At 35.4% G+C, this 12,166-nt stretch overlaps 1 protein-coding gene across 1 annotated transcript in view; it reads right to left on the bottom strand.

Annotated features, from left to right (window-relative positions):
* Positions 1-8,532, bottom strand: part of LOC136037521 (uncharacterized) — a 30,176-nt gene extending 21,644 nt beyond the window's left edge. Inside the window, exons 1-2 of the mRNA XM_065720246.1 lie at positions 8,440-8,532; positions 1,306-1,433 (exon numbers count right to left, since the gene is read on the bottom strand). Coding sequence (XP_065576318.1) covers positions 1,306-1,433; positions 8,440-8,449 — 138 coding nt within the window. The 5' untranslated portion in view covers positions 8,450-8,532. The remainder of the gene's footprint in view (positions 1-1,305; positions 1,434-8,439) is intronic.
* Between the last annotated feature and the right edge of the window lie 3,634 nt (positions 8,533-12,166).

Genomic DNA, 12,166 nt, shown 5'->3' with positions numbered 1-12,166 from the left:
ATCAAGTTTCATTAAGATCCGGTCACCGTTCTTAGGTTAAAAATAACTCAATACTTTAATTCTTTCAAATTAACACCCCTCCAACTCCCCCAAAGAGAGCACATTCTGTCCGATCAGGACAATCACGTATCTAGGAATTGTGCTTATTTTTCCAACCAAGTTTCATCCTGATCTCTCCACTCAAAGCGTTTTCCAAGATTTCTAGTTCCTCTCCCAAACTTCCCCCAATTGACACTGGATCCGCTCGGGTCTTAAAACAATAGATCTGAGTTACAAGGTCCTTCTAAATATAAATTGCATTAAGATCTGATCACTCCTTCGTAAGTTAAAAATACCTCATTTTTCCTAGTTTTCAGATTTAAACTTCCCTCCAACTTCCCCAAGGGAAGCGGATCCGTTCCAGATATGTCAATCATGTATCTAGGACTTGTGCTTATCCCCCTTCCCAATTTCATCCCGATCCATCCACTCTAAGCGTATTCCAAGATTTTAGGTTTCCCCCTCCAACTCCTCCCAATGACATCAAATATGGTCGGGACTTCAAACGAGAGCTTTGAGACATGATATTCTTCTAAATATCAAATTTCATTAATCACCCATTCTTAAGTTAACAATAACTCATTTCTTATAATTTTTCCGAATTAATCACCCCCCACACCCCCTGAAGGTCAAATCGGGGAAAAGACAATTTCTAATTTAATCTAATCTGGTCCCTGATACACCTGCAAAATTCCATCGTCCTAGCTTATCTGGAAACGCCTAAACAAGCAAAACCCAACAGACAGACAGACCAAGAGAATTTGCGATCGCTATAAGTCTCTTGGTAAATACCAAGTGCCATAAATAACTGTTTATACAGCCTACCAGTTTCAGAGGAAGAATATCGTTTAGTGAGCATTCGTTCCAAAATGTACCTGCAGTCTGCACGAAATAAATGGCCAAAGCAGACGGCTATAATAAGCTTCATTTAACTAACCTGGTTCTTATGAAGTTTTATAACAGTATAGCCTATAGGATACTGTATATTTGGACATCGACTATTAGTAAGGAGTGTAAGCTAATATTTGGCCTGAAAAGGTGGGGGAGGGAAGCCTCGAAAAGTTTGTTTTAAGATCGTTTCTGCTTAGAAATAAGAGACAAAATCAGGTTTTTCCTTTTTTTTTACAAAGCTGACATGTCTCATTAGAATTTGTAAAAATAACAATCAACGTTTGCTAGCTGTTCACACAAAAAATCATATACGTTTCTAAGAATCTACTAAGTATTGTTCATATCAGTGCTGTTAGTTGACTTTAAATGTATTACCAATGCTGTTGGCCCCAGGGCCCCCTGGGGATTAATACCAAGAAGTTTTCCTTCTAAAGATTGGATTGCTGCTGCTTCTCTTATGCTTATGCTAGACAAATCTGCTTCAATATGTATGTTGCCTATATCTGCAACAAAATAATAAGCAATTATAAAGATGCTAAATATTTAAAGCGCTCAATCTATTTCTCTCATCCGTCTTAGAGCTAAAATTTCACAAAGTTTAAACTACTGTTTTCAGTTTTCAATAATTAACGAAATTGTAAGATACTTCCAGAAGAAATTGCGACAAACTAAATGAACTATAATAAATAAATGTAAGAGGAATGCATGGGTGGAGCTCCATCAGATGTTCCTAGACAAACGTTGCGAGAGTGAAATTATTGAGAAAATAGGTGTAGATTACATTAAGCTATTTCATGTTTCAAGTCTTAGTTAAATGTTTCCTAAATTAACTGAATGGAGATAACTTCGAAGACCACACTGCCTTTCCATGACGAAAGTAAAACAGTTCAAAATAGGGATGATACCTTTTTATTGACAGTGAAATATAAAATTATTTAACTGGATATCCCTATTTTGAACTGTTTTACTTTAACTGAATGGAAGGCTTCAAATTATTGGATGCCCCCCCCCAAAAAAAAAGGAAGAAAAAAGTATCTTATTATAGTGACAACAAATTATTCTGAGTATTAGTTCTTCGAGTCATTAGAGCGACCCGGCTCAATAGCAATCAAAACTCTAAAAAATGGAATTTTGGTACCAATGGCCACATCAAAAGAATTGCATTTTAATTCTGATTTTAAATATATTTAAATAAAAAAAATATATTTAAATTTAATATAAATTTAATATATTAAATTTAATATATAAATTTAAATATATTAAATTTAATATACTTAAATATATTTAAATTTTAAATATAAGTTTCATCAAACTTAGTCTTACTCATCAAAAATTAAGAGCCTGAGAAAATTTACGTTATTTTAGAAAATATGGGGGGGGGGTTTATTTAAAATGTAAATATCTATTGTTTTGTATCGTTTTTCTGTAAATAGTAAAATTGAGTTTATCTAAGCTACGAATAATTGACATATCTAGGAATGAGATTTTATTTTCAATTTCAATTTCTTATCTGTAAACTGTAAATTTTCATCATATGCACTAAGGTAATTAAAAAAAAAAACCTCTAAGTTCATTTTCCCCACTTTACTTGGGAATTATGGGAAAAATAAAATGTGTTCTTCTTGTTTTCATGTTTGTGATGGAAAAGCAGTATGGTCTTCGTCGCTCTTCTTTAACTGAGTGTTAAATTTCAAACCCTCCTCGGTAGAAAAAAAATCTTTTAACACCTCTCAGCTTAACTTTAAACTCTAGAAAATGTTAGTCCAAACAACTTACGCCACCGTGACAATATGTGACGTTTCCGGAGCAACCGATTCCGTAGGGTAAGGGTTACTATAAGAAATAGATTTAAACCTTATGAAGAGTTACCATAAAAAGGGTTATTATTAAAATCTTATTATGAAAATCCCTCATATCATTGACCGGATCTTAGATTTCAGTCACCCCACCGTCAAAAAAGTTATATTGTACCTCATACCTCATACTGTGGCAAATACAGCATAAAGATGATATCACCGAAGCTCTAAATTCTAATATTTCTTCTGTTTCTTTGATTCTGTTTTAAGCAGCCATGTATCTGAAAATACTAGCCACAAAATACTTTTTGAAGAATCCACCCTTATTAGCAAGGACCTAGGCATAGAGCAGGTAGTTCGAGAAGCAATTGAAATCTGACTAAGGTTAATAACAATATCTCATTAAATAGGGACTTGGGAGAATATTCACTAAATGCTCTATACAGAATTTAATTAAAAACGATCTTACAAAAATATTTAAAAAAAACAGTAGATATTAACACAGAACCATTCACAAATAGACCTTTGAAGTTAGCGGCCAAAAAAGCAAGATTAGCACTAAAAACTTGTTTTTAATTATTCTTCTTTCATTTCAAAGAACTGCCTTGTTTCATCTCACTTTATCTATCAGTCCTGGTTGAACTTCGCTAAAATAAGGATGCTGGGACTGTTTAATAAAAAATCATTTTAGTTTGATAGGTCGTATGTTGTTGTAAGTTTTTCTTCTTCTATATATTTATGTTTTGTTGAGGTGGCCTTTGGACCTAGGGCCGAAATATTCATTCAAGTTAGATTTCCACTGTCTCACAAAAAGAATTCCCTGTTTCTTGTTTTTGATGTCGGACAGCCAAAGAAACGAGGTTTTTTCATTACAAGCCGTGAAAAATATCTGAATGTGGTTTAAATTTACCTCTAACCAGATTATGTAAAATTTGAACAGAAAATATTATTCAGGTGTGCCAATGTCAACCGGAGGTGCATTTGTCTTGATTCAAAGAAACGTGGCATTTTCATTGAAAGCTCTCGAAAATATCTCTTAATAGGGCTTAAAATTACGTCTGACGAAATTATGTGAAATTTGAAGAGAAAATACTATTCAATTGTGCACTCGTTAACCGGGGCCACATAGTCTTGTCTCAAAGAAACGACGCGTTTTCATTATTGCTCTCAAAAATATCTTAATGTGGCTTAAATTTACCTCTAACGGGATAACGTGAAATCTGAAGAGAAACTATTATTCAAATGAGCGCTTGTCAACCAGGGATGCATAATCTTGGCTCAAAGAAACGCAACATTTTCATTAAAACATCTCAGAAACTGGCTTATTTACTCTTAACTGGGCTTACATTTACCTCCAATATCAACCCTTCACTTTGGAACTGGTTGCTAGGACCCCCACCTTTCTTTAGTTCATAGTTCTAATTGTTGATATTTGTGTTGCGAGAGCAACACTTTGGTTTTATCGTGTTTTTTTTTTTTGTTCCTAGCACCTCGATTTCAGCTTATTCCTAGAAAGTGGTAAGGGTCTAACCTCTGCGGTTTTTACGGAAAGTGTGGACCTTAGGCCGGATTGATGAATATGACTTTACATTTTGGAAAGCTTCGTAGAACTCTTGCCTGGGGCCAAAAAGGATGGTTTTTGCTTGTCCTTGAGCCAGAGCCTATAGTTTGTGAAGTGAAGAGGAGTTGTATAGCCTATTTCAGAGAGGACTATCTGAAGTTATGCAGCCAAGCTTTCGTTTCATCAAACCATGTTTCTGCTTTCGAGTGGAAAGCTCCGTTCTAGCAGGCAAGCAGGCAGGCACCAGTTTCAAATTTAAGATGGACTAGAATCTATAAGTGTTAAATATATGCGACAGTTACCCTGCCCCACAGCCAATATATCTTCTTTGAGTGATAAATAGAAAAATTTAGAGAAGCAAAAAAGCGGCATTTTCCCACTGGTCCGAAAGTGCTGCCGTGATTTCGGCTGAGTTTATCATTCGGTTTTTCGCACTTGGGATTGCGGTAGAGAAATGGTATCAGATGTGCCTCTTAAACTTTAAAAGTTCTCTCACTGCTAAAGAAATTAGAGTTTATCCTTTTCTCCTTTCTAAGTGATGACGTTAGAAAGTTGGCCTACGGCAAAAAAGTCAACTTTTGAACTAAGACAGATAGATTTTTTTTCGACGGCAGTCGATAGCTTTTGATGAGCTGATCAAAGTATAAGTCATCCATTTTTTTGTACAAAAATTCCTTCATGAGATATACCAGTTTGAAAGTTTAAAGGGGTTGACAACTTCAGTAATAAGGTACACACTGAAACCAAAAATAGGCCGATACCAATTGTGAGACATATAGGGGAGTTGTAAGCAACAGTCGGCTGTTAGCTCATAATCATCCTCGGCAATGAGGGGTTCGCAACTCTTACTAGTTGGTGTACCTATTTTTTGTTTCCGTTGTATTTGATGGTAAGACCAATTTGGTTCCAGTGGTAAGACATGTAGGGGACTTGTAAGTAATAATCGGCTGTAAGGCTACAATCATCTTTAGCAATGAGGAGTTTGCAACTTTTGCGAGTTGGTGTACCTAGTATGTATTTTAGCATCCTTACAGATTAACAACTTCAGTGTTTAGCCGCAGCGAGGAAACAAAACCAAAGTGTTGCTCTCGCAACACTTTACTCGGCGAAGCCGAGCAAAGGTTGCCGCAACACCTCACGTTGCCCATGCAACGTAGATCTAGTTTACTCTATGTCAGGCTCTTTTCAAGTTGTTTTTTCGTTATTGAGTCTTCACTGCTTTTTCTGTGTTTTTATAATTCTTCGTAATTCTTTTATTAATGAAATTTGTATTTAAAAAAGTTTGTATCCTTTAGATTTATTGATCCAGGGCAAAACTTCAATATATCAAGTTTAGTCTAACCCATCAAAAGTTACGAGCCTGAGAAAATTTGCGTTATTTTAGAAAATAGGGGGAAACGCCCCCTAAAAGTCATAGAATCTTAACTTAAATCACACCATCAGATTCAGCGCATCAGAGAACCCTACTGTAGAATTTTAAAGCTCCTATCTACAAAAATGTGGAATTTTGTATTTTTTGCCAGAAGGCAGATCACGGATGCATGTTCATTTGTTTGTTTTTTTTGTTGTTGTTTTTTTCCAAGGGGTGATCGTATCGACCCAGTTGTCCTAGAATTTTGCAAGAGGGCTCATTCTAACGTAAATAAAAAGTTCTAGTGCCCTTTTTGAGTGACCAAAAAAATCAGAGGGCATCTAGGCCCCCTCCCACGCTAAATATTTTCCCGAAGTCCATGGATCAAAATTCTGAGATAGCCATTTTATTCAACGTAGTCGAAAAACCTTATAACTATGTCTTTGGGGACGACTTACTCCCCCACAGTCCCGTGGGAGGGGCTACAAGTTACAAACTTTGACCAGTTCTCACATATAATAATGATTATTGGGAAGTGTACAGGCGTTTTCAGGAGGATTTTTTGGTTGGAGGCAGGGGTTGAGAAGAGGGGGATATGCTAGGGGAAATTTCCATTGAGGAATTTGTCATGGGGAAAGAAAACTTCCATGAAGGGAGCGCAGGATTTACTAGCATTACTTAAAAAAAACAATGAAAAAATAAATGATTTTTTTTAGGCTGGAAGTAAGGAGCAGCATTAAAACTTAAAACGAACAGAAATTATTACCCATATGAGGCTCACCTCCTCCTAATACCTTGCTCTTTCCGCTAAAGTATTTCTAATAATTTTAACTATTTATTCTGCGGCTTTTGTGATTAAGGTGTAATTCTTAATAAATTGGGACAAAATTTAAGCTTTACTGTAAAGAGCGAGGTATTGACGAGGGGGCAAACCCCCTCATATATGCAATAAAAATATGAGAATACAGAAGTTCTTTACGTAAGCTAATTTACAAGTTACGTATATCTTTTACTAACAAAAAGATTCATAAAAAACTAAAAGTTCTAGCTGCCTTTTTAATTAACCAAAATCGGAGGGCAACTAGGCTTCCTCCCCCTCTCTTTTTTTCTCAAAATCATTCGATCAAAATTATGAGAAAGCCATTTAGCAAAAAAAATATATACAAATTTCGTTTTAATTATTCCTTTGCGGAAAGCCAAAATCAAAACATGCATTGAGTCAAAAACGTTCAGAAATTAAATAAAAAAAAATAAGTTTTTTCAAAGTAAGGAGTGACATTAAGACTTAAAACGAACAGAATTACTTCGTATATGAAAGGGGCTACTTCCTCATCAACTCCCGGCTCTTTACGCTAAAGGTTTTTACTGTTTTAAAAAGAAGAGTTGAGAGAAAGAGTCAAACTTTAGCGTAAAGAGCGGGGCGGTGATGAGGAAGCAGCCCCTTTCATATACGAAGTAATTTCTGTTCGTTTTAAGTCTTAACTTCGCTCCTTACTTCCAGTTAAAAAAACTTTGTTTTTTTTATTTAATCAAATAACAGGAATTAAATTTTCAGAATTAAGAATTAAAGGCAGAGAAAAAGGCTCAATGTTGATATTGCCTGAACAATTGTTTTGGGAAATGTAATTATTGTTAATAAATGCATTTTGACTTTTTGAACATCTTTTCTCTCTCGCAAAATTACCACAAATTCACCGTTATGGAGTTATTATATATTTGCACATTAGTGGGGGGGGGGGGGGGGGTAAAGCATAGCATATGTTAAATACAGCAATGGTTAGTTTACATATTTAATATATGCTCTGCTTTACCCCCACCCCCCTGATGTGCAAATATATAGCCCAAATTTGTTTCTAAACTATTCGATTCGCGATTTCAAATGTCCGACCAACGAAAACGGAAATGATTGCAATTCTATATGTGCAAATACAGGATATTTGAGCCGGAATAACTCCATAACGGAGAGTTCGCGGTAATTTTGCAAGAGAGAAAAGATGTTCAAAAAGTCAAAATGCATCTATTAACAATGGTTTCATGACCCAAAACAATTGTTCAGGTATAATCAACATTGACCAGAAAAAACAACTAGTAACTGAAAATTAAGGTAAATGGCAAATTTCAGGGCCCTCTAGAGGGAGAAGGAGTGGAGATGGGTACTTTAAAATACCTTCTTGGGACATACTTTAGCCAGTATACCCATCCCTGAAAGTTTCATTTTCCTAACCTAGCCCCTTTCCAAGATAGCAAGAAGTCAATTAACTAGAATTTTACCAACAATTTTGTTGTACTTCAATTAAGCAGAAGATCTATTTTGCAAGGTTTCACTTTTATAACAACATATTTTTAAAGGTCATCAAAGGTCAGGGCCCTCTAGAGGGAGAAGGAAAGGAGGTAGCTACTTCAAAATACCTTCCCGGGACATACTTTAGTGTAGATTCATCCCTGAAAGTTTCATTTTTCTAACCTAAACCCTTTCCGAGATAGCAAGAAGTCAATTAACTAGAATTTTACCCACTTTCTTATTGAAGTTGAGATTTTAGCACAAAAAGGCTAGAATAACAGATCCTTAAAATTAGAGAAATTGGGGAGTTGACATTAATCGCCATTAAAGTAATCTCTTAAAAGAATATACAGAAGTTACCCAAGCTTTTATTAATTGTTCAATGAAGAAGATTGGTTTGGCCATGAATGGAACGATGCTAAGCCAAAACTGGGGATGCCATTAAACATCAGGCTTACATGTGGCAATGTTAACGAATCCCACAATTAGACACAAAATTTACAATAAGTGAATGCATTACCTTCTGACATTGTTCCTTACTTTTTATAAACGCTGATATGTTCTAAGTTCACCGTAACAATATAATGATTATGTGAATCATAACCTATCTGATACCAATTGTGAGACATATAGGGGAGTTGTAAGCAACAGTCGGCTGTTAGCTCATAATCATCCTCGGCAATGAGGGGTTCGCAACTCTTACTAGTTGGTGTACCTATTTTTTGTTTCCGTTGTATTTGATGGTAAGACCAATTTGGTTCCAGTGGTAAGACATGTAGGGGACTTGTAAGTAATAATCGGCTGTAAGGCTACAATCATCTTTAGCAATGAGGAGTTTGCAACTTTTGCGAGTTGGTGTACCTAGTATGTATTTTAGCATCCTTACAGATTAACAACTTCAGCGTTTAGTCGCAGCGAGGAAACAAAACCAAAGTGTTGCTCTCGCAACACTTTACTCGGCGAAGCCGAGCAAAGGTTGCCGCAACACCTCACGTTGCCCATGCAACGTAGATTTAGTTTACCCTATGTCAGGCTCTTTTCAAGTTATGTTTTTTCGTTATTGAGTCTTCACTGCTTTTTCTGTGTTTTTATAATGCTTCGTAATTCTTTTATTAATGAAATTTGTATTTAAAAAAGTTTGTATCCTTTAGATTTATTGATCCAGGGCAAAACTTCAATATATTTCACTAACGTAATATCTTGTAGCTTATGGAGAAAGGTATCAACAATTCGAGGTAACGAACTGTAGTAAGAAGCGACCCGGCTCAATAGTAACCAAAAGTCTAAAAAATAGAATTTTGGTACCAATAGCTACATCAAAAGAATTGCATTTTAATGCTGATTTTGAATATATAAGTTTCATCAAGTTTAGTCTAACCCATCAAAAGTTACGAGCCTGAGAAAATTTGCGTTATTTTAGAAAATAGGGGGAAACACCCCCTAAAAGTCATAGAATCTTAACTTAAATCACACCATCAGATTCAGCGTATCAGAGAACCCTACTGTAGAATTTTAAAGCTCCTATCTACAAAAATGTGGAATTTTGTATTTTTTGCCAGAAGGCAGATCACGGATGCATGTTCATTTGTTTGTTTTTTTTTTTTTTTGTTGTTTTTTTCCAAGGGGTGATCGTATCGACCCAGTTGTCCTAGAATTTTGCAAGAGGGCTCATTCTAACGTAAATAAAAAGTTCTAGTGCCCTTTTTGAGTGACCAAAAAAATCAGAGGGCATCTAGGCCCATCCCACGCTAAATATTTTCCCGAAGTCCATGGATCAAAATTCTGAGATAGCCATTTTATTCAACGTAGTCGAAAAACCTTATAACTATGTCTTTGGAGACGACTTACTCCCCCACAGTCCCGTGGGAGGGGCTACAAGTTACAAACTTTGACCAGTTCTCACATATAATAATGATTATTGGGAAGTGTACAGGCGTTTTCAGGAGGATTTTTTGGTTGGAGGCACGGGTTGAGAAGAGGGGGATATGCTAGGGGAAATTTCCATTGAGGAATTTGTCATGGGGGAAGAAAACTTCCATGAAGGGAGCGCAGGATTTACTAGCATTACTTAAAAAAAAAAAACAATGAAAAAATAAATATGAATTTTTTTAGGCTGGAAGTAAGGAGCAGCATTAAAACTTAAAACGAACAGAGATTATTACCCATATGAGGCTCACCTCCTCCTAATACCTCGCTTTTTCCGCTAAAGTATTTCTAATAATTTTAACTATTTATTCTGCGGCTTTTGTGATTAAGGTGTAATTCTTAATAAATTGGGACAAAATTTAAGCTTTATTCTAAAGAGCGAGGTATTGACGAGGGGGCAAACCCCCTCATATATGCAATAAAAATATGAGAATACAGAAGTTCTTTACGTAAGCTAATTTATAAGTTACGTATATCTTTTACTAACAAAAAGATTCATAAAAAACTAAAAGTTCTAGCTGCCTTTTTAATTAACCAAAATCGGAGGGCAACTAGGCTTCCTCCCCCTCTCTTTTTTTCTCAAAATCATTCGATCAAAATTATGAGAAAGCCATTTAGCAAAAAAAAAATATATACAAATTTCGTTTTAATTATTCCTTTGCGGAAAGCCAAAATCAAAACATGCATTGAGTCAAAAACGTTCAGAAATTAAATAAAAAAAAATAAGTTTTTTCAAAGTAAGGAGTGACATTAAGACTTAAAACGAACAGAATTACTTCGTATATGAAAGGGGCTACTTCCTCATCAACTCCCGGCTCTTTACGCTAAAGGTTTTTACTGTTTTAAAAAGAAGAGTTGAGAGAAAGAGCCAAACTTTAGCGTAAAGAGCGGGGCGGTGATGAGGAAGCAGCCCCTTTCATATACGAAGTAATTTCTGTTCGTTTTAAGTCTTAACTTCGCTCCTTACTTCCAGTTAAAAAAAACTTTGTTTTTTTTATTTAATCAAATAACAGGAATTAAATTTTCAGAATTAAGAATTAAAGGCAGAGAAAAAGGCTCAATGTTGATATTGCCTGAACAATCGTTTTGGGAAATGTAATTATTGTTAATAAATGTATTTTGACTTTTTGAACATCTTTTCTCTCTCGCAAAATTACCACAAATTCACCGTTATGGAGTTATTATATATTTGCACATTAGTGGGGGGGGGGGGTAAAGCATAGCATATGTTAAATACAGCAATGGTTAGTTTACATATTTAATATATGCTCTGCTTTACCCCACCCCCCTGATGTGCAAATATATAGCCCAAATTTGTTTCTAAACTATTAGATTCGCGATTTCAAATGTCCGACCAACGAAAACGGAAATGATTGCAATTCTATATGTGCAAATACAGGATATTTGAGCCGGAATAACTCCATAACGGAGAGTTTGCGGTAGTTTTGCAAGAGAGAAAAGATGTTCAAAAAGTCAAAATGCATCTATTAACAATGGTTTCATGACCCAAAACAATTGTTCAGGTATAATCAACATTGACCAGAAAAAACAACTAGTAACTGAAAATTAAGGTAAATGGCAAATTTCAGGGCCCTCTAGAGGGAGAAGGAGTGGAGATGGGTACTTTAAAATACCTTCTTGGGACATACTTTAGCTAGTATACCCATCCCTGAAAGTTTCATTTTCCTAACCTAGCCCCTTTCCAAGATAGCAAGAAGTCAATTAACTAGAATTTTACCAACAATTTTGTTGTACTTCAATTAAGCAGAAGATCTATTTTGCAAGGTTTCACTTTTATAACACACATATTTTTAAAGGTCATCAAAGGTCAGGGCCCTCTAGAGGGAGAAGGAAAGGAGGTAGCTACTTCAAAATACCTTCCCGGGACATACTTTAGTGTAGATTCATCCCTGAAAGTTTCATTTTCCTAACCTAAACCCTTTCCGAGATAGCAAGAAGTCAATTAACTAGAATTTTACCCACTTTCTTATTGAAGTTGAGATTTTAGCAAAAAAAGGCTAGAATAACATTTCCTTAAAATTAGAGAAATTGGGGAGTTGACATTAATCGCCATTAAAGTAATCTCTTAAAAGAATATACAGAAGTTACCCAAGCTTTTATTAATTGTTCAATGAAGAAGATTGGTTTGGCCATGAATGGAACGATGCTAAGCCAAAACTGGGGATGCCATTAAACGTCATGCTTACATGTGGCAATGTTAACGAATCCCACAATTAGACACAAAATTTACAATAAGTGAATGCATTACCTTCTGACATTGTTCCTTACTTTTTATAAACGCTGATATGTTCTAAGTTCAC

This window comes from Artemia franciscana, chromosome 2 (genome assembly GCF_032884065.1).
Source record: "Artemia franciscana chromosome 2, ASM3288406v1, whole genome shotgun sequence".
NCBI lineage: Eukaryota > Metazoa > Arthropoda > Branchiopoda > Anostraca > Artemiidae > Artemia > Artemia franciscana.
Note: the sequence above shows the minus strand (reverse complement) of the source record. Positions and strands in the feature narration are given on the sequence as shown.